Genomic DNA, 19,955 nt, shown 5'->3' with positions numbered 1-19,955 from the left:
TCGAGAAAATTCTTCGCTAGGTCCCTTCTTATAGTATGCTGATCTTCTTGTCTTGACTTATTACCCTCTATTGTTATCCTTCTTTTTGACTTTTTGCTTTGCTGGTTAACAAGACAATCCACCAAAGCTGTAACTGTTCATCACTCTACTTGTGCACTGGAGTTACTATTTTCTATTCATTTTTTGCTATGGATCAATATATTCCCTTCTGCCCTTGCAAATATTCAAGGTATAATAAAAAAGATAAAGAGAAAAAATCTGATCTGCAAGTCTTTATGTGAAGTTATGCATTAGAACGTCTAGAGAAGTAGTGAGCAACCGAGTATCCATGAGATAACTGTTTTGTGCTTCTGACAGCCAAACAAAGTTAACATGCATGCATGCATAGGAGATACATTACTGGACTAAAATAAGCTAATAGGACCCTACATAGGGAGATGAAGTACAATGCAGAACTAATAAAAACCCCTAAATCCTATGCTCCAAATTTTTTCTGCACCCCTGTTCCAGGGTAGTTTTGGCCGTTGCATATTGTGAGAATCGTATTGGATGAAAAGACCATCAGTTGATCCCACGGCTAGAATGCACCGCAACAGGGGCATGGAAACTTGGGTACAAAAGATTTGAACACTAATAAAAAGGAGCATGAATTAAGGCTCCTTAAAGACTACAAAGCACAATTCATGAGTTTTAGGAGTACTTATGCCAACAGAGAAGCATAGAGATACAGACCCTCATGATATAGAGTTTTGCTCTCTGTTTTCTCACTTCTCTCTTCCACTTTGCACATCTCTCACTCATCCTTCCCATTAGTCCCTTAATTGCCCTTACTCTCGCAACAACTGAACCTAATTTATTGACACTGAGATCTCATCTAATGTTTGATAAAGGCTCAGAGGCCTCTAATCAGGGGCTCCACTTGTACCTTCAGAACTCATCCGTGTCACGTGACTCACCGGCCACTGATCAAATTTTTTTTTTTTCTTTTTTTGGTTCGATGGTTAGGGGTGTTCGGGCCAGCTTACGTGCACCTCAACTAATCCCTTCTTGGGCCGGTCAAATTCAGGCCATCCACATCTGAACTAGGAAATTCACAAGAAATTACTTTGTTGCGGCCTAACCCCAAGAATCCAACCCTGGTTAATTGCAACCAACCTGAATAAAACCTTCGGGCTTGGCCACTGATCATTGCCACCCGTGTATGAATCTGAGACACACACCAACCTTATCCACCTTATCGCCAACCCCACATCACCATCTTTTCTCGGACACTATTTTTCCCCCCTTCCCCCCTTTCAATAAGGACATTAAGTTCAATTGTCGGGCGCGAACTTGGACAGTGTTCCCTAGCTTTGATGGTTCAAGAATGTGATAGACGTGTATTCATGAGTCAATCGAAAGGTCCCAGTGCCATGCTAAAGAATGGCAGAGAGGGCTTCTATAGATAAGCATATACCTTATCATGAATCAGGGATAAGATTTTTAAACAGCATAACAGTCCATGTGGACCTGGGAATTGAACTACTGATATCCACCTAAGATGGGTCCTAATTGGATAGTCTGGGCAAGTTTTGGTCCTGGTTAAAGACTTTGTCGAGCCCAATTGAGGTTATAGGATATATCGAAGACCTTCTGTTTTTGCAAACTATCTGTCAGGGACCTATTGTTGTTACAAAATATCCATTCTTCCAGAGCATTTTATATGGAATCTTCAACCAGAATGATATGCCGGTGACATTTTTTGAAACTAATAGACATGGACAACTCTGCACGTTCTACTGTCGATATTTTTCAGGTTTTTTTTTTCCCTTCTTGTTTGTGTAACGTTACAGTAATGTATCGTTGTTGTTCAATGACACAGGACACCCACGGTAGAAAGTTAGAGATTTGCAGGACTGTGGGTAAAATAGATCGGTGAAAGTCGGTATTGTTAGAATAGTTAGATTAGTACCTTGGAAGAGGAGTTGAACTCCTGACCTCCTTTCTCCTGGGACCTAAGTGTACCCTTGATGCCGTTGGGCTAATGGACTCTTGGTGACATAGAGACAACTTACATCAATCTATTTGGAATGTTGTGATTATTGAACTCAAAAGATGGAGATAAGAAAAAATATCCAAGTAGCTGTTGGGGAGTCTTCTTTTGTGGCAGCAAGTGCAATAATGGACTAGAAGTGGTTGATACGTGGTAGTCAGTTAAAGAAACATGGAGAGAGAGAGAGGGAGTTGTTGATTTGTGGTAGTGCTGATGTGACTAAGTGGAAGTGTGGAACACCACAATAAGAACATTCCAGTTAAAGAAATGTCTGACCCAGCGAAGAAAATAAAAAGGAAATAATTAGTTAAGCTTTTTCCTCTCATTATCTGATAATAATAGTCTTATATACTTTAATTTCCTCCTCCCTTGGTTGAGAAGTACGTAAACTGTATACGTATCTATCCAAAATACGCCAAGTACCTATCGTAGATTCATAATTCTATGTTGTCAAGCTTTCTGAGTCTTTATATTTTTTGCTATGTCATAGTAACTTCTTTCAAATTGAAATCGACGATAAGAAGTTGATTGTCTTTTAGCCGTAGAAGCAGAACATCATCACTGGCTGACCTATACATGGATACAACTCAGTTTGTTTGTTATTCTTTTCTTCTTTCAGCAACCAGAATTTTGTAAGCAAGTCTGCAGTTCCTGGGCTCGACTTTCTGTTGCACCGCTGAGGGCTCTTGAGAAGATGGCAAGTTCCGAATGGGTGTCGGATGTTGATATGTGTCCAAGTGTCGGTTTCATCCAATTTTCATGTTAAGAAAAATTAGGACGTTACAAATATTCATATTTTGATGTTATATATTTGGAAATTTTGAACGTAAATGGGGTTTACAAGGCGTCATTTAGAACTTTATCTACATTATAAGCTACAAAGTTTTGAATATGTAAATATATGTTTTGTAGATGAATGTCCAGCTAAAAGTATTAGGCATACTCTTTAACTTTGCCCTTGTACAAGGTACCCAGTTTGAAGTTGGCTCCATAAATGAAGCCCGTTCTTCTAATGTTCTTATTTTTTGAGTATTTATTTTCTGTTCTACGAGACAAGTCATTCTCTTCAAATACATCACTTGTTTTAGTTAGTGGAACACACCCTGACTTGGCCGATGACAGAGTTGCTGCTGCATGACTTCTGCTCTATGGGATATATTCCAGCTTACGGTTTCAAGATATATTCTCACGTGAACTTGATTAATTTGAAAAGTTACAAGTTTCTTGCCAAAATTCGTCTCCATTAGAAAGAGTTTGAAACGTTAAAAAGTTGGAATTTTTTTCTTTCTTTTTCTTTTTTTTCCCCCCTTCGGTAAATTACTTTTACATTATGTTAGTATTATTTTTATTTTTGTAATTACTCTCGACAAAACAACCAGAAGCATGTTTCGATCACCATCGCAAAATTAATATAGAATTTCCTCTCATTCAAAATATAATTTCCTTAGTATGAGACCTAAACTCAAGAATAGTGTGATAGTACATGGATATTTGATTAGTTAAATAGAAATAGTTAAACTTGAGATTGACATATAAAGGTACCCCTTCCGTTCCATTTTGATAATTTCATGAGTATTTCTTTTTGTGATGTCCCAAAATGTGTCTATTTTCAAAATTTAACTATTGAAAAGATAAATACATAAGTTTACATCAATCATATTATTGGCATAATTGAAAAGATAAATACTTTTTGATGTAATCATTATGCTTCTTTAAAATATTGAAATCCCCAAAGGAACTATGAAAATGAGACGAAGCAAGTACAAGATTGGAGGGATTTCACGGCCTATACAAACAACAAAGAAAATTGTTTTATTGAAAAATTTGTCGTTTTTCTTCTCCTTCCTTTAATTTCTCGACAAGTTTTTATCATTTTAATTTGTAATGAGTGCGCTCATTCTGAGTCTCATTTCAAAGATAAAAAATCATTACTCAGATTTAGGGTTGGGAGACTATTCAAAAATTCAATTCGAGTCGCGAATTTTGAGTAAATGACGGAAAAAATGAGCGCCTTCTAGAAGTGAATAACATAATTGAGTGAACAAAATTATTCTCACAACAAGAGTTTTACTCCAACCCTTTTTGTTGTTCCTCGGGGTCGACTTATTTTAACTGAAACGTCGTCGTATCTTCTGGATCTTTGTCTTCTCGATGAATCCAAGAAACTGTTGGCTTCAACCACCAGTCTTCCACCTCAGCTCGATCTAGCATCTTATCCAGTTTAGAGAGAGAGAGAGAGAGAGAGAGAGAGAGGAGAGATAGAAACAGAGAGATGTCGTGCTGCGTTGGTTGCTGCGCTTCTCTGACATGCGGCCTCTGCTCAACGGTGGCCTCTGGGATCTCCCAACGCTCAGCTCGAATCGCTTACTGCGGCATCTTCGGCATCTCCTTGATCGTCTCTTGGATCCTCAGAGAATTCGCTGCTCCTCTCTTGGAGAAAATCCCATGTCAGTATTCCCTCAAACCCTTCAATAATCCTTTCATTTTACGCGCTTATCCTCAATTGTTAGTACAATTTCCTAATTTTATACATTTGTATGGACCTAATCCGAGCTGGGTTTTCTCTTTCCATGGACTTTTTCTGATCTGGGTTTTTCATGTTTGGCCTTTCTATTGAACGTTGGACTCAGAAACTGATTATTTGGTAGTCGTCCTGAGTAGAAAGTTCTCATTTTTTGATAATTTGTTGCCGTCCTGGAGTGTAGAAAGTTCTCATTTTTCGATGATTGGTTGTCCTCCTGGAGTAAAAAGTTATCATTTTTTGATAATTGATTGTCGTTCTGGAGTAAAAAGTTATCATTTTTTGCTCACTTTTCTCAATTGGTAGCACGGTTTCCTAGTTTTACACGCGTATCTGGCTTATCCGTGTTGGGTTTTCTCCTTCCATGGGACTTTTCTTATCTGTGTTTCTCATGTTTCGACTTTGGGTTGGTGGTGGGACTCTGTATTTTGATCATTTGGCTGTTGTCCTGGAGTACAAAGTTCTCATTTTTGTGCTCATTTTTCTTCCTTGGTGGTACAACTTGTATCTTGTATACATGAACACATGGATATACCTAATACGAGTTGGGTTTTCTCTTTCCACGAACTTTACTGGTCTGGGTTTCTCATGTTTTGCCTTTCTGTTGAATGCTGGACTCAGTGTTTAGATCATTTGGATGTTGTCCTGGAGTATAACGCAACGGAATTCACGAGAGACTAGTTAGCGTACTAGTCCAAACGAGATAAACTACTCGTCACAACGAGCAATTCTTGTGCACAAGAAAGAAAGAGAAAATCTTTGCAATATTATTAATCAAAAAGCTGCATAAACTTTAAGTTACAAACCTTTATATGGGCCGAAACCCTATAAACCCTAAAAATAAACTTGGAAATTAAAAAGTCCCAGAATTTGGGGCTTTTCCTAAAACTGAAAACGGAAAAGAAAAACAAGACTTTCCCAAAAAGAATCAACTTAAAAGGAATTATGATTTAAGCGTTATTAAAGAAAAACAAATCTTTCCTAAAATGGCAAAATAACGCAATAGAAAGCCTAAACAAAGGAATTAGGCCGAAAAGCACCATTCGTCATCAAGCCTAGGTTGATGAGTATTGACTGGAACTCGAAAATAAGTCAGCCCACCAAGTTTGGGCCTATTCCGAGCTTGTCCGAATTTAGCCAATTTGGGTAATCTGAAATTAAACACTGTTTAGACTTCCGGGGCTTGGCTCGGTCTAGCTGATCATGGAATTGAGCCTCCACGTGTTCTACATCAATAACAGCCTCTTTGGAGTGAGGATTTCATAAGAAAAGAAAAGGAAGCGTCATGGTTTCTTGCCAAACCACTAATTTGGATGGAGTATTTTCGGTGAGATATGGAGAGAGAAATACAGAAATGGAATCTTTTGATTGGCTCTTTCCCTTTCTTACCAACTCTGATCAGGTATATACATGTATATGGCTAATCTGAGTTGGGTTTTCTCTTTACATGGATTCTTCTGATCCGGGTTTCTCATGTTTCGCCTATCTATTGAATCTTGGACTCAGAAAACGATCATTTGCTTGTCATCCAGGAGTAAAAAGTTCTCATTTTTTGCTCATTTTTCTCAATTGGTGGTACAATTTGTATCTTGTATTCCCATGGACTTTTATGATCTGGGTTTCTCACGTTGCCTTTCTATTGAATGCTGGGTTCAGTACTTAGATCATTTGGATGTCGTCCTTGAGTATAACAGTATACATGTTCATGTCTAATCTGAGTTGGGTTTTCTCTTTCCATGGACTTTTCTGATCTGGGTTTCTCATGTTGACTTTCTGTTGAACGCTGGACTCAGAATTTTAAGTGCTGGAGTAAAAAGGTTATCAATTTTTTGTACGTTTGCTCAATTAGTGGTACGATTTATATAATGTATACATTATATACCTAACCAAAGTTGGGTTATGTCCTTCCATGGATTTTTCTGATCTGGGTTTCTCATGTTTCGACTCTGGATTGATGGCTGGACATAATATTTTGATCATTTGGATTTCGTCCTGGAGTAAAAAGTTCTCATTTGCACATTTTCCTCAATTGGTGGTACAATTTTGTGTCTTGTGTACATTTGCATGCTTAGTTCGAGTTAGATTTATCCTTCCCTGAACTTTACTGGTCTGGGTTTCTCATGTATTTCCTTTCTATAGAATGCGGGACTTAGCGTTTGGATAGTTTCTCTCTTCGTAGAATGAAAAAAATTTGAGCTTATTTCCGATTCGTAGTTAATCAATTCAAACTTTACCTTGAATTGTATGCTCTTGATAGGGCTTTACTTGTTATAGGTTGATTTTTTTTTCATCAATACGAACTCTACTGTTCCTTGTTCTCGTTTATGTTCTTCCAATCTTGCATATTGTATCACTTCATAAGTCACTTTCAATTTAGTTTTATTTGTCCTTGATCTCCTATACGAGTCTGCCAGTTCATTAACCAATAATTGATCAAAAAGAGAATTCCAGTTCACTTTATTGTTGAGATTTATCAAGATAGGACTCTTCAGCTTAGTGATGATAACTTGCTTGGATTTGATTTGCAGGGATAAACACTTCAGAAACTCACACAACGGAATGGTATCAAATGGAAGCAGTTCTCCGTATCAGCTTGGGAAATTTCTTGTTTTTTGCAATACTTGCTCTTGTTATGATTGGCGTGAAGGATCAAAATGACACACGTGATTCCTGGCATCATGGTGGATGGACTGTTAAGTTTGTCATCTGGGTGTTGCTCACCCTTGTTATGTTTTTCATGCCGAATGTGGTCATAACAATTTATGGTCAGCTTCACCTCCATAACCTAAGTTTTGTTCTGAGTATTTGATTCTTTTTCTTTTTTCCCATCTCCATACCTGAAGCATTTTTTACACTTCCGTTAGGCATCTCTAGGTGTGTCACATGTTTCATCATCCCAAAGCCTTTTGGAAGAACTTGAGAAATGAGATTAATTATTTTGATGTTATTAAGCAAGGGTGAAAGCTATGTCTAGAATGAACCATTGGCTGTTATTGGCTTGTGGGTGTATTAGTTGTCGTAAAATGCATCATTCTTCCTGTCTACCGAGTTGATTTTGGCAAGCTTTTTGAGGATGACAATTTGTATTCTTCCCATTCTTACTGAATAACCAAACTGGACGTAGTGATTGGTTGGCCTTTTATCATACCAAAAATATCTATAAAACAAGGGATTAGCAATTATTCCGTAAAATAGCTGTTAAGTCTGAGGTCGTCCGTGGGGGGTGAGAAGCTAAGTTATGGTAAATTCAATTTATTTTTAATCTAGTCCCGTCAGGACGGGATATGCTGAATCCGTCTCCTTGACTCTTCTCATGCTTGGGACTCTCCTTGGCATCCTTTAACTCAGCAGTTTAGCTCCGAATGACAATCAATCGCTCCGTGAGTCCTGAAACATGAAAAACAAGTATCACACTCCAATTAACATGATAAACGGACTTAACAAGCATAATTTAGGGGGCACCAATATGAACATTTACACACCTATCAGAGACAAACTTGGTGACTTTAGCAGAAATATCCTTTTGTAATATTTACGCTCCTCCTGCAAACAGTCATGGAGTGATTAATAGATGATGCAACTCCTTAACCTGGTTACGAAAAATGTTTTCAACTAGGGTTTCCGGGATGGAAAACTGCATTCTTTGGGTCCTCTAAATTATAGCTCCCAATTTTATTTTGCATCTCGTGATACATTTTAAGTCGCCACTATAGTTACTCTTGCATCTCACCTTTGTACACGATGTCCTGCCCCTCTCATTTTTCTATCCCACTTGGTTCCTCTTAATTTACTTGAAATTCCTTTAAGTTTGCTTATTTTCTCAGAGAAAAACACGTAATTTACTGTTGTAGAATCATCCTATTTTCAGGTACTCTATCGAAGTTTGGTGCAGGTTTATTTTTATTGGTCCAAGTAATCATATTATTAGATGCCACACACTCGTGGAACGATGCATGGGTCGCTAAAGATGAGCAGAAATGGTTTGTTCAAGTTGTTATCTCTTATCGATATCCCTGTCCTAGATTCAATTTAACTTACGGCAATTTTTGGGTTTTTTCAGGTATTATGCTCTTCTTGCTGTATCAGTTACATGCTATATTGCAGCATTTACAATCACAGGCATTCTGTTTATTTGGTTCAATCCTTCTGGCTATGATTGCGGACTCAATGTGTTCTTTCTTGTGATGACCATGGTTCTTGCCTTAGCATTTGGCGTTATTGCATTGCACCCAGCGGTAAGTGGAACATCTAGTTGTTTCGTGGCTTTGTACTGGTGCTTTTGATTTCCATCTATTCATGTACATCAATCTTTGATATTAACAATGCTATTGCCTTGTCCTTGTTGTTCTTCAACCAACCATCTGAGCTTGAAAAAGTAAGATGACAGAAATACTCTTAACAAATCTTTCTCAACAATGTGAACAGGTGAATGGAAGCCTGTTGCCTGCTTCTGTGATATCCGTATATTGTGCTTACGTGTGTTATACGGGTCTGTCTTGTGAACCTCGAAATTATGTGTGCAACGGTCTTCACAACAAGTCAGGAGTGTCCACCAGTACCCTTGTTCTCGGGATGGTGACGACAGTTCTTTCAGTTCTTTACTCTGCCCTCCGTGCTGGATCTTCTACAACCTTTCTATCTCCACCTTCTTCACCCAAGTCAGGTACTCAAAAGTAAAGAGAAACCTTGTCAGACCGTTAAGATTTTATGGTCAATTGTTTGAAATTTCTTTGAAGCCAAAATATACTCAAGGAAGTTGAAAAAACCCCCCTGTTTGGTAGTTGGTTTCAGATCCGGTTTGGATGACTACTTTTCAGATACCATTGTAAAAAATATACTAATTGTGGTTTTCAGTTTTCATGCCTTGTTCATTCTTTAGCAGAGGAAGTTTTTGAGAATTTGAAAGCATCTTTTTTAAGTGTTCTTATTTAGAATGGGTTTTTCCTTTTAGTAATTTATCAAAAGACAATTTCCGGAATCTATCAAGGGAACAAGTTTATGAAATGTGTTTTGCAGAACAATTTTGAAAACAACTACCCAACACGTATGTCTTGTTTTCAAGAGCTTTCACAAGGAATTTTCCTGGCCTCAGGGCAGCTGGAAGTTTTATTTCAGTTAAGAGCTGTTCCAAAGATCACTACACCGTTAGAAACTTTCTGAATTTGAGCGCACATCTTCTTGAAATCTCTCTCTGGGGAATGGCTTCCTTTTTCGGGGGAAAATAAATCTCGAACAACAAGTTTTGAATAGTATCTACCAAACAGGTATGAAGGTGTTTAGCAAAACTCTGAAAACAACTACGAAAAAAGAAATCTCTCTCGTGTTAAAAAAGTGCTTCAGTGTGGAAATTTTTGTTTTCGGTATTCGGAATATAGGATAGCCGTTCCAAAGATAACTACTTTTGCAGGCCATCTTCAGAAGTCCTTCACGTTAGAAATTTCATGAAAATATTGGTGCTTCTTGTTCAAATAAGTTTTCTTGATATTTCCACATCAAGTTTTTCTGATAAATTTTACCTTGCAGCTGAGAAAAAACCCCTGCTTGAGTCAGAGGAAGTAGAAGAAGGGAAAAAAGGAAAGAACGAAAAAGAGCCGCGGCCAGTTAGTTACTCTTACACATTCTTCCATCTTATATTTGCTCTGGCTAGCATGTATTCAGCCATGCTTCTTTCCGGATGGACCAGCTCTTCCGAGAGCTCGGACCTTATCGATGTGGGCTGGACATCGGTTTGGGTCCGTATCTGCACCGAGTGGGTCACTGCCTTGCTTTATGTCTGGACCCTCGTGGCTCCATTGATCGTTCAAGATCGCGAGTTCTATTGATGAACCATCCTGAAGTACATGGGTTTCATAAGCTGTTGATATTCGGCCGTTCATCTTGCTTCCGGTAATAGTAGTAATATTCATGTTACAGTAGTGGTGTACGGAGCAGTCAAGATGAGTTGTATAACTTATGGGAATTTTTTGTGCATGCAGAGGTGTATTGTAAAATGTAAATAGGGGTTTGATAGGATCCATGAACACTTTCCATGAAAACATATCGGACGGTCTAGATATGTTTTCATGGAAGTGAATCTGGAACGTCCGATATGTTTTCATAGTTGTCTGCTGTTCTGTTTTTTTTGGCTGTCATTACAAACTATTGTTTTGATGACTGCGTGAAAAATAAACACATTCACTGGAGAGGAGCCAGATACATATAAGAAAAATAGACAAGTGAAAAGAAGAGTGAAGGAGAAAGCACTTTTGGGAAACTAGGGCATACCTTGTGATTGATTTTTTAGATGAAAGTATGTCCACCTCAAGTGAAATCCCCAAATTTTATTTTATTTTGTCAAAATGATAAAAGCTTCGTTGATAGTACACACTCCTATTTGATAAGAAATCCTGCAATTTTCACCACTATTTGTGAGACTCTTCGTTCATTTTGTAGGACACACATGGTAAAATATATGTCAAAAATAAAAAAAATTGATTGATTTAAAAAATAAACGAGCTGATTCTGTCAAGAATTTAAAAGTTAAAGATTGTCTACTTTGTAAACCAAAAATTTATTTTTTTGATATACATGTCGACGTCCGATCAAGTTGATTTTTTAATATGCATATCAACCTACAAGATGAATGATTTTTATTATTGCAGTGAACGAATTGTGAGACCTACGATGGGTGGCGAAAACTCTAAGGTGGAATGAATTAATCTCTTGATTTTTTTAAACATTACTTTAAACACCCAGTAAAACATCTCTCCGAGAATTAGGGCATCTTTTGAGTAAGCAGCATGGCACTCATTTACGGCCACATCCTCAAATCAAATATTCCCATCTATTATATATATCAAAAGTGCTAGGGACACATTAATTTAAAAAAAAAAAAAACCCTAGACTAGACTCATGTGTCCCTATATACAGTATATATTTGGGCAATTCCTCATCTTTCACTACAAATAGGAAAGAAGAAAAAAAAAAAACCCCAGACTAGACTCATAAAACAGATTCAAAGGAGAATGGGAAGGAAGGCAAACAGCAGGAGGAGGAGGGAGAAGAAGAAGAACGAAATCATCCCAGAAGAGAGAACACGAACAGAAGTATCAGAACCCAATTTCCCCGACATTCCGGAAGAGATCGTGGTCGACATCCGCTCGAGATTTCCTCTCAAATCTCTTTTGCGATTCACCTGCGTTTCCAAGCAATGGCATTCTGCGATATCCGACATCCTCGCCGAAAGAATCGGAGGGAAGATAGCTCTCATTGAGTCCACCTTCAGGTCAGGTAGTAGACCATGGAACAAGAAGGGTCCATGGTCTACGTACCCTAAAACAGTTGGTTCGTGTAATGGGTTGTTGATCATGCGCGTGCATGATGACTTGTTCTGGTGGAATCCCGTGACTGAGTATTTTAAGAAGGTCCTGGCGTACGCACCTTTGGGTGATAATGGTTTTCGTATTGCTTCTGGGCTTTGTTACGACTCCTCTGCCAAGGAGTAGAAGGCTGTAATGGTGTTTTCTCACGAGAATCAGGATTCTAAAGGTGGTCGATTTGCAGTTGTTGGTAGTTTTCAAAAGCAGTAGTTGGAGAAGGGTTCGCTGCCCGGACGGAGTTTTTGATGGGACGAAGTCGGGACCGTTGGAAAATGAACACCTACATTGGTATCCAGGCTGTAGTTTTGAGGGTCGTTTCCGATATTGTGATCGTACTCTTCCGTCGCATACAATTATGTATTTCGATATACAGATGAATGAATTCCATGAGGTGCCGATGCTAGAACCTTTTACGGATGTGATGTTGGGAGTGAGGTCCAGGGTTTGGATCGTGAGTTTGGGAGTTTTGGATGGATGCCTCTGTATGATTTGCAAAAATTCAATCAACAATGATGTTGAGGTATTGGCAATGAAGGATTATGGCATAAGAGAATCTTGGACTACAATGTTTATCATACCCAATTGGACATTAGGAGGAGTACGAACAAGAAATTTGGAGCTATTTGGTTAACACAAAGCGTGGGGAAGTTCTAATGAAACTTCTCGTAGGTGATATGCGATGTGAGATGAGAACATACAATCCTATGGACAGTTCGAGTCAAAAAAATTCAATTACAGATGGTTGCGGCTATGTCGATGCAGTTATGTACGAGGAAACCATGGTTACACCTACTGACTACGGTTGGAAAGACAAAGAGTTAAGAGGAGAAGCAACATATGTGGAATATTTCATTCATAGGTCTCTTCTAAAGATGAGAAAGAGATGGGATGGTGTTTGGCAAGTTTGCCCCATGGAAAAGGAAGATAATAAGCCTACTACGATGAGTACTATTGGGAAGAAGAGTGAGAAGAAAGACTACAAGTGTGAATTGTTGAAAAATGAATAGCTTCAGAACAATATTGACATCATCACCCAGATCGCTTGAGTTATGGCCAGAAGTGTTGTGAGATTGTAGTCAGTGTGCTATTATCAATAAATTTGTGCTCGAGATGGAAGTGAGTGAACCTTTTATTTTATTTTATTTCCATATTTTCGCTGAAATTAAAATAGAACTTGTGTTTTCCGTGTATTCGTGTGATATTTGGGGTGTGATATTTACTTGGAGGTAGTCTAAAGTTGTGGCAAAGTCATGTATGAACAGAACCCACAAAAAATTGATAGCGCCTTGGAGATATCGATCCTTTACTTGGGAGGGAGCGAACTATCCCGAGCCTTAGAGATATTGGGGGTTTTGGACTGACACCTATCTATGGTTCGCCGTGAAAGTCCAAGCTATTCTGAAGTCGACAGCGTAGAGGTATTGGCAATGAAGGAATACGGTATGCAAAAATCTTGGACTAAGCTGTTTAGCATATCGAACTTGGCATTAAGGTATTATGGTAAGTAAGAGCCATTATGCTATACAAAAGATGGTGAAGCTCTAATGTTCATGTCTAGAAGCGATGAGAGTGTAAGGGCATACAATCCTATTGACAGTTCGTACAAAGAAATTCTAGTTCAACCGAACTGCGATAGGGTCGAAGCAATTATGTACGAGGAAAGTTTGGTTACACCTACAACTGGCTACGATTGGGAAGGGAAGAGCTGAGAGTGGAACCGACATATACGGCATATTCTGGTAACGATCAGCCAAACACCCAGAGGATGATTAACAACACTCAAAATGCATGTGTTGGAATCGAACCAGAAGAGCAATGGCAGTTGATCTGATTCTTTATCTATTCTTCCACTCAAATTTCCACTTTTTTATTTTTAATTTTGTTTTGAATTCAAAACATTGTGCTTAATTATTATACTGTATGTATTATGTTTAATTTCAGTTTTATTTTTGATTTGGTTTGGTTTTGAAAACAGTGCCAAGAAATATAATGTGCTAATGCTACTAAGAATTAATCCTAAGGCGATTGAATCAATTTTATATGTGGCGTGTTGTTTCTGTTTCAGTGCAACTCTATAATTGTCTGCGTATAATCAAGTTGATGTTGGAGATTCGGTCTTCAAAATGACGAATGCGATGGCGTCGTCTCTTCAAAATTGGAACGACAGAAATAATTCGAGTCACATTAGAAGAACACTATCCTAAAGACAGTATTTGCCCCCATCAAAAACTTACTTCTAGTAATAGTAATAAGGTTTGATAGGGTCCACGAAAGATGCGTGATAACTGATAAGTATAATCACGTCCACCGGAGAGAAGCTAGATTCATATAAGAAAAATAGACAAGTGAAAAGAAGAGCGAAGGATCGAGAAAGCACTTTTGGGAAACTAGGCATGCCTTACGTTGGTTAATCGTGATTGATCTTTGAGATCAAATTGTGTCCACCTCAAGTGAAATCCCACAATTTTCACCATTGCTATTTGTGAGATTCTTCATGCATTTATTGCAGTAATAATCTGAACTGTTTATATTGTAGGACACGCAGAGTAATATATATGTCAAAAATAAAAAATGAATTAATATATAAAATAGACGATATGATTCTGTGAATAGTTTAAAAGTTAAGATCGGCTATTTTGTAAACCAAAAATTAATTTTTTGATATACATATCAATGTTCGATCAAGCAAATATGTTGAATAGTTATAATGTTGAGCAAGCCATACAGAATGAATGATTTATATTATTACCGTAAACGCACGGTGAGACCCAGTGCTTCAAAGACTCAGTAACACAACATCTCTTTGAGAATTAGGGCATCCTTTGAGTATGCGGCACGGCACCCATTTACGGCCGCATCCTCAAATCAAATGTTCCCCTGTATAAATATGGAGTATTTGGCAATTCCTCGTCGGTCGTTACAATAACAAAAAAGAAAACAAAACCCTAGAGACTAGACACATACAAAAAAATATCAAAGGAGGATGGGAAGGAAGGCAAACAGCAGAAGAAGGAGGGATAAGAAGAAGAAAGAAATCATCCCAGAAGAGAAAACACGAACAGAAGCGGAACCCAATTTCCCTTACGTTCCGGAAGAAATCGCTGTCGAAATCCGCTCGAGATTACCTCTCAAATCGCTTTCTCGATTCACCTGCGTTTCCAAGCAATGGCATTCTGCCATATCCGACATCATCGCCCAAAGAATTGGAGGGAAGGTGGCTCTCGTCCAGTCCACCTTGACGGCAGGGGTCCCAACATTTCACTCCATCGACGAAGAATGTCACGTGAAAAGGGTTACTAGACCATGGAACAAGAAGAGTCGATGGTCTAAGTACCCTACCATAGTCGGTTCCTGTAATGGGTTATTGCTTATGGGCGTGCATGATGACTTGTTCTTGTGGAATCCCGTGACTAAATATTTTAAGAAGGTCCTGTCGTATGAACCTTTGGGTGATGAAGGTTTTCGTATTGCTTCCGGGCTTTGTTACGACTACTCTACCAAAGAGTACAAGGCTGTAATGGTGTTTTCCCCCGAGAATCATAATTCTGAAGGTCCATTTGCAGTTGTTGGTAGTTTCAGAAGCAACAGTTGGAGAAGGGTTCGCTGCCCCTACAGCGTTTTTCAAGAGATGAAGTCAGGACCTGTGGTAAATAAACACCTACTTTTTTGGCATGCCTATTATGATCGTTTTTTGTCGCACTCAATTATGTATTTCGATATACAGACGTATGAGTTCAATCAGGTGCCGATGCCTGAACCTCCTCTGAATTCCGGATTTCAGATTCGAGGTTTGGGAGTTTTGGATGGATGCCTTTGTATGATTCGCAAAAATTCAATCAACAATAATTTTGAGGTATTGGCAATGAAGGAATTTGGCATAAGGGAATCTTGGACTAAAATGTTTATCATGATACCTAATATGGCATTACGCCTAGCAACATATTCGGAGCTATTGGGTTATACAAAGTGTGGCGAAGTTCTAATGAAAGTTTCTGTAGATGATATGGGATGTGAGATGACAACACACAATCCTATGGACAGTTCGCATCGAACAATTCCAATTCAAGATGATTGCGACTATGTCAATGCAGTTATGTACGAGGAAACCATGGTTACACCTACCGACTACGATTGGGAAGAGAAAGAGTTAAGAGGAGAAGCAACATATGTGGAGTATTTCCTAAATAGGTCTCCCCAAAAGATGAGAAAGAGAAGGGATGGTATTTGGGAAGTTTGCACTATGGAAAAGAAAAAGCACTCTGCTTGGTTATACTCTCAGAAATATTCTCTTCATAAATAATTTTTGACTGTTTCGTCATCCATGTTTTTTCGTCTTTAGTGAGAAGAAAGACTACTAGTCTGCATTGTTGAAAAATGAGACTATCAATTGTTCGAATTTTCTTTGAAGCCAAAACATACTCAAGGAAGTTGAAAAAAATCCCCTATTTGGTTGTTGGCTTCAGATCTGGTTCGGATGAATACTTTTTGGATACCATTATTAAGAATTCACTAGCTAATCGTAGTTTTGAGTTTTCATGCCTTGTTCATTCTTTAGCAGAGGAAGTTTTTGAGAATCTGAAGGCATCTTTTTGAAGTGTTCTTATTTAGCATGGTTTTTTTTTTTTTTTTCTTTTAGTAATTTACCAAAAAACAATTTCCTAATTCTGTCAAGGGAACAAGCATATGAAACATGTTCTGCAGAACTATTTCGAAAACAATAGCCGAACACATAAGGATCCCTGGGGAAGAGGATCAAGTTGGCCCTTGCAAACAGCTTGATTCACTGTCTCCCTTTGAGCGAAATGCGGCAAAAGGAAGGAAAACCCATGGACTATGTCTTTTGTTTTCAAGAGCTTTCACAAGGAATTTTTTTCCTGGCCTCAGGGCAGCTGGAAGTTTTATTTCAGTTTAAGAGCTGTTCCAAAGATCACTTCACTGCACTATTAGAAACTTGCTGAATTTGAGAACAAATCTTCTTGAAATCTCTCTCCAGGGATAGTATCAAACAAACGGGTATGAAGGTCTTTCGCAAAACTCTGAAAACAACTTCGAAAAACGAAATCTCTCTGGTACGTGTTAAAAAAGAGCTTTCAGCGAGGAAGTTTTTGCTTTCGGTAATCGGAATATAGGATAGCTGTTCCAAAGATAACTACTACATTCGCAGGCTATCTTCAGAAATCCTAGCTTCATGTTGTTAGAAATTCCAAGAAAATATTGGTGCTTCTTTTCAAATAGGTTTTCTTGATATTTCCACATCAAGTTTGTGTGATGAATTTGCCGTACAGCAGAGTAAGAAACCCCTGCTCGAGTCGAAGGAATTACAAGGGAAAAAAGGAAAGAAGGAAAAAGAGCCGTGCGCGTTAGTTACTCTTACACAATTCATACTAGCGTTTTATCCGTTCTATGCACAGAGGAGATTAACATGTACATCCAATATATAAGTACATGGCATGATAGGTAGCAACCGTAACATGTGGACAATGATTTTACACGCATAATATATCCAAACGAAAAAAGCCCATTCTTGGACGCTGCACCTTGCTTGAAGCAAAACATGTGGATGTGAACATCAGTGGCCCGTGGGAAATGAGGAACAAAATTATTTTGAGAACCTAAAAACTTAATCAATTCCTCGTAAATGCTTAGGTAGTTTGGAGATGGGAACCAACCTTTGAGCAATTTTTTCAAGAAAAACTTAAAATACTGGCGTAGCTCTTTCTCTTCTGTAGCAGCTCTTTCTCCTCATCCTTCACAACAAAAGCAAAAGAGCAAAACCCTAGAGTAGAGCAGTTCCAAAGGAGGATGGGAAGGAAGGCAAACAGCAGACGAAGGAGGGAGAAGAAGAAGAAGAAGAAGAAGAAGAAGAAGAAGAAGAAAGAAATCGTCCCAGAAGAGAAAACACAAACAAAAGCACAAACAGAAGCAGAACCCAATTTCCCTGACATTCCAGAAGAAATCGTTATTGACATCCGCTCAAGATTACCTCTCAAATCTCTTGCGCGATTCACCTGCGTTTCCAAGCAATGGCATTCTGCGATCTCCGACATCTTCGCCGAAAGAATCGGAGGGAAGATAGCTCTCGTCGGGTCCACCTTGATGTCAGGTATCCATACGTTTCACTCCATCAACAAAGAATGTCACGTGGAAAGGGTTACTAGACCATGGAACAAGAAGGGTCCATGGTCTAAGTACCCTACCATAGTCGGTTTGTGTAATGGGTTGTCGCTCATGCGTGTGCATGATGACTTGTTCTTGTGGAATCCTATGACTACATACTTTAAGAAGGTCATGGCGTATGCACCTTTGGGTGATGATGGTTTTTGTATCGCTTCCGGGCTTTGTTATGACTCCTCCGCCAAAGAGTACAAGGCTGTGATGGTTTTTTCTCACGAGAATCAGGATCCCAAAGGTCGATTTGCAGTTGTTGGTAGTTTCAAAAGCAGTAGTTCGAGAAGGGTTTGCTGCCCCGATGGAGTTTTTCATGCGATGAAGTCAGGACCTGTGGTAAATAAACACCTACATTGGTATTCTGGCTGTAGTTCTGAATATTTGTTCCGGATTTCTCTTCATACTTTTTTGTCGAACACAATTATGTATTTCAATATACAGATGAATGAATTCCATGAGGTGCCGATGCCAGAACCTCCTATGGATGTGATGTTGGGAGTGAGGTCCAAAGATCAGACCTTGGGTTTGGGAGTTTTGGATGGATGCCTTTGTATGCTTCATAGATACTCAATCAACCATAATGTTGAAGTATTCGCAATGAAGGAAAATGGCATAAGAGAATCTTGGACTACAATGTTTATCATACCCAATTTGACATTAGGAGGAATAGCAAGAAATTTGGAGCTATTTGGTTACACAAAGCGTGGGGAAGTTCTAATGAAAGTTCTCGTAGGTGATATGCGATGTGAGATGACAACATACAATCCTATAGACCGTTCACGTCGAAATTTTTTAACTCAAGATGATTGCAAGTATGTCAATGCAGTTATGTACGAAGAAATCACGGTTACACCAACTGACTACGGTTGGAAAGACAAAGACTCGAGAGAAGCAACATATGTGGAATATTTCATTCATAGGTCTCCCCAAAAGATGAGAAAGAGATGGGATGGTATTTGGCAAGTTTGCACTATGAAAAGTGCGCTTTGAATTCTCCTCCCCCATCAAGAAGTGCTAGAGATGGAAGTGAGTGAACTTATTATTATTATTATTATTTTTCTATTTTCGCTGAAATTAAATAAGAACTTGTGTTTTCCACGTGTTAGTGTAATATTTGGGGTGTGATCTATACTTTTTGATAGTCTATTTTTTGTTCTTATGGTTTATCAACAAAGACAGTCTACGATTGTTATGACTTCATACAGGCACCAGGGATCCAAATTTTCACCCTATTGCAGAGGTGGTTCAAAAATTGTGAACAGAATGCCCAAGTAGACCCCCATATGTGGTAAATAAATAAAATAACAACCAAAGACTTCTAATTAATACTTGGTTCTGATTTTTGGCAAGATTTAACTTCTGCAAGCAGGGTTAAGCTAGGCTGCATACATCAACCATTCCCCAGACCCCGCAATGGCGGCCCTTTTACCCTCTCAGTAGGAAATGTAAAAAGATAACTAACTAGCCTAGCACTGATAATTCGACTCGGGGGCCTAGCTCAAGCGGTCGTGTAGCCCCCTTCAATTGGGGGTGAGATATTGTGGGTTCAATTCCTATGAAGAGGAGTTCAACCCCTGTGGTAGTCACTAACTACTAATTCGATTGATGTATTACCGTATGACAAAAAAAGAATAGCAAAAACACTAGCACTATTTTGGGAGAATAATTGGACGAACTAAGTGATGCACAAAGGTGACCAACTAAAGCTTTGTTGTTGTTCTTTGATATTTCATTGCAAGCTTATGCGCACCTTGATTACTTTTTGAATAACCAAAATTCCACCATCCACTATTGGGGTTCGTTTAAAGTTTTGGCAAAGTCATGTATGAATATGACCCACAAAAAGTTGATAGCGCCTTATAGATTTTGATCCTTT

General features: G+C 38.6%; 4 protein-coding genes across 4 annotated transcripts; 3 read left to right on the top strand and 1 right to left on the bottom strand.

The window, feature by feature from the left end:
* Positions 1-308: 308 nt before the first annotated feature.
* LOC131309742 (small polypeptide DEVIL 21) lies at positions 309-2,645 on the bottom strand. The gene has a single exon (XM_058336347.1). It carries the CDS (start codon positions 808-810, stop codon positions 691-693), a length of 120 nt encoding a protein of 39 aa, XP_058192330.1. The 5' UTR covers positions 811-2,645; the 3' UTR covers positions 309-690.
* A 1,486-nt stretch (positions 2,646-4,131) lies between these two features.
* On the top strand, positions 4,132-10,761 carry LOC131316060 (uncharacterized). Its single transcript, XM_058345329.1, has 6 exons — positions 4,132-4,479; positions 7,082-7,318; positions 8,422-8,533; positions 8,614-8,788; positions 8,979-9,216; positions 10,077-10,761. The coding sequence occupies exons 1-6, from the start codon at positions 4,305-4,307 to the stop codon at positions 10,373-10,375; spliced, it is 1,236 nt and encodes a 411-aa protein (XP_058201312.1). The 5' UTR covers positions 4,132-4,304; the 3' UTR covers positions 10,376-10,761.
* A 796-nt stretch (positions 10,762-11,557) lies between these two features.
* On the top strand, positions 11,558-12,037 carry LOC131316309 (uncharacterized). The gene has a single exon (XM_058345635.1). It carries the CDS (start codon positions 11,558-11,560, stop codon positions 12,035-12,037), a length of 480 nt encoding a protein of 159 aa, XP_058201618.1.
* Positions 11,830-19,208, top strand: LOC131316058 (uncharacterized). The gene is made up of 2 exons (XM_058345328.1): positions 11,830-12,083; positions 18,321-19,208. Exons 1-2 carry the CDS (start codon positions 12,047-12,049, stop codon positions 19,067-19,069), a joined length of 786 nt encoding a protein of 261 aa, XP_058201311.1. The 5' UTR covers positions 11,830-12,046; the 3' UTR covers positions 19,070-19,208.
* The last annotated feature ends 747 nt before the right edge of the window (positions 19,209-19,955 follow it).

The sequence above is a fragment of the Rhododendron vialii genome, chromosome 2a, assembly GCF_030253575.1.
Source record: "Rhododendron vialii isolate Sample 1 chromosome 2a, ASM3025357v1".
Lineage (NCBI taxonomy): Eukaryota > Viridiplantae > Streptophyta > Magnoliopsida > Ericales > Ericaceae > Rhododendron > Rhododendron vialii.
This window is presented reverse-complemented; position numbering and strand designations above follow the sequence as displayed.

What these genes read in the sequence shown, in the direction of transcription:
- LOC131316309 (XM_058345635.1), top strand. Translation starts at nt 11,558, where the DNA reads ATGGGAAGGAAGGCAAACAGCAGGAGGAGGAGGGAGAAGAAGAAGAAC.
- LOC131309742 (XM_058336347.1), bottom strand. Translation starts at nt 810, where the DNA reads ATGGGAAGGATGAGTGAGAGATGTGCAAAGTGGAAGAGAGAAGTGAGA.
- LOC131316058 (XM_058345328.1), top strand. Translation starts at nt 12,047, where the DNA reads ATGGTGTTTTCTCACGAGAATCAGGATTCTAAAGGTG. An exon ending in GAATCAGGATTCTAAAGGTG is followed by an intron (nt 12,084 to 18,320) that starts GTCGATTTGCAG and finishes AGGATCCCAAAG; the next exon opens with GTCGATTTGCAGTTGTTGGT.
- LOC131316060 (XM_058345329.1), top strand. Translation starts at nt 4,305, where the DNA reads ATGTCGTGCTGCGTTGGTTGCTGCGCTTCTCTGACATGCGGCCTCTGC. An exon ending in GCTAAAGATGAGCAGAAATG is followed by an intron (nt 8,534 to 8,613) that starts GTTTGTTCAAGT and finishes GGGTTTTTTCAG; the next exon opens with GTATTATGCTCTTCTTGCTG. An exon ending in ACCTTCTTCACCCAAGTCAG is followed by an intron (nt 9,217 to 10,076) that starts GTACTCAAAAGT and finishes TTTACCTTGCAG; the next exon opens with CTGAGAAAAAACCCCTGCTT.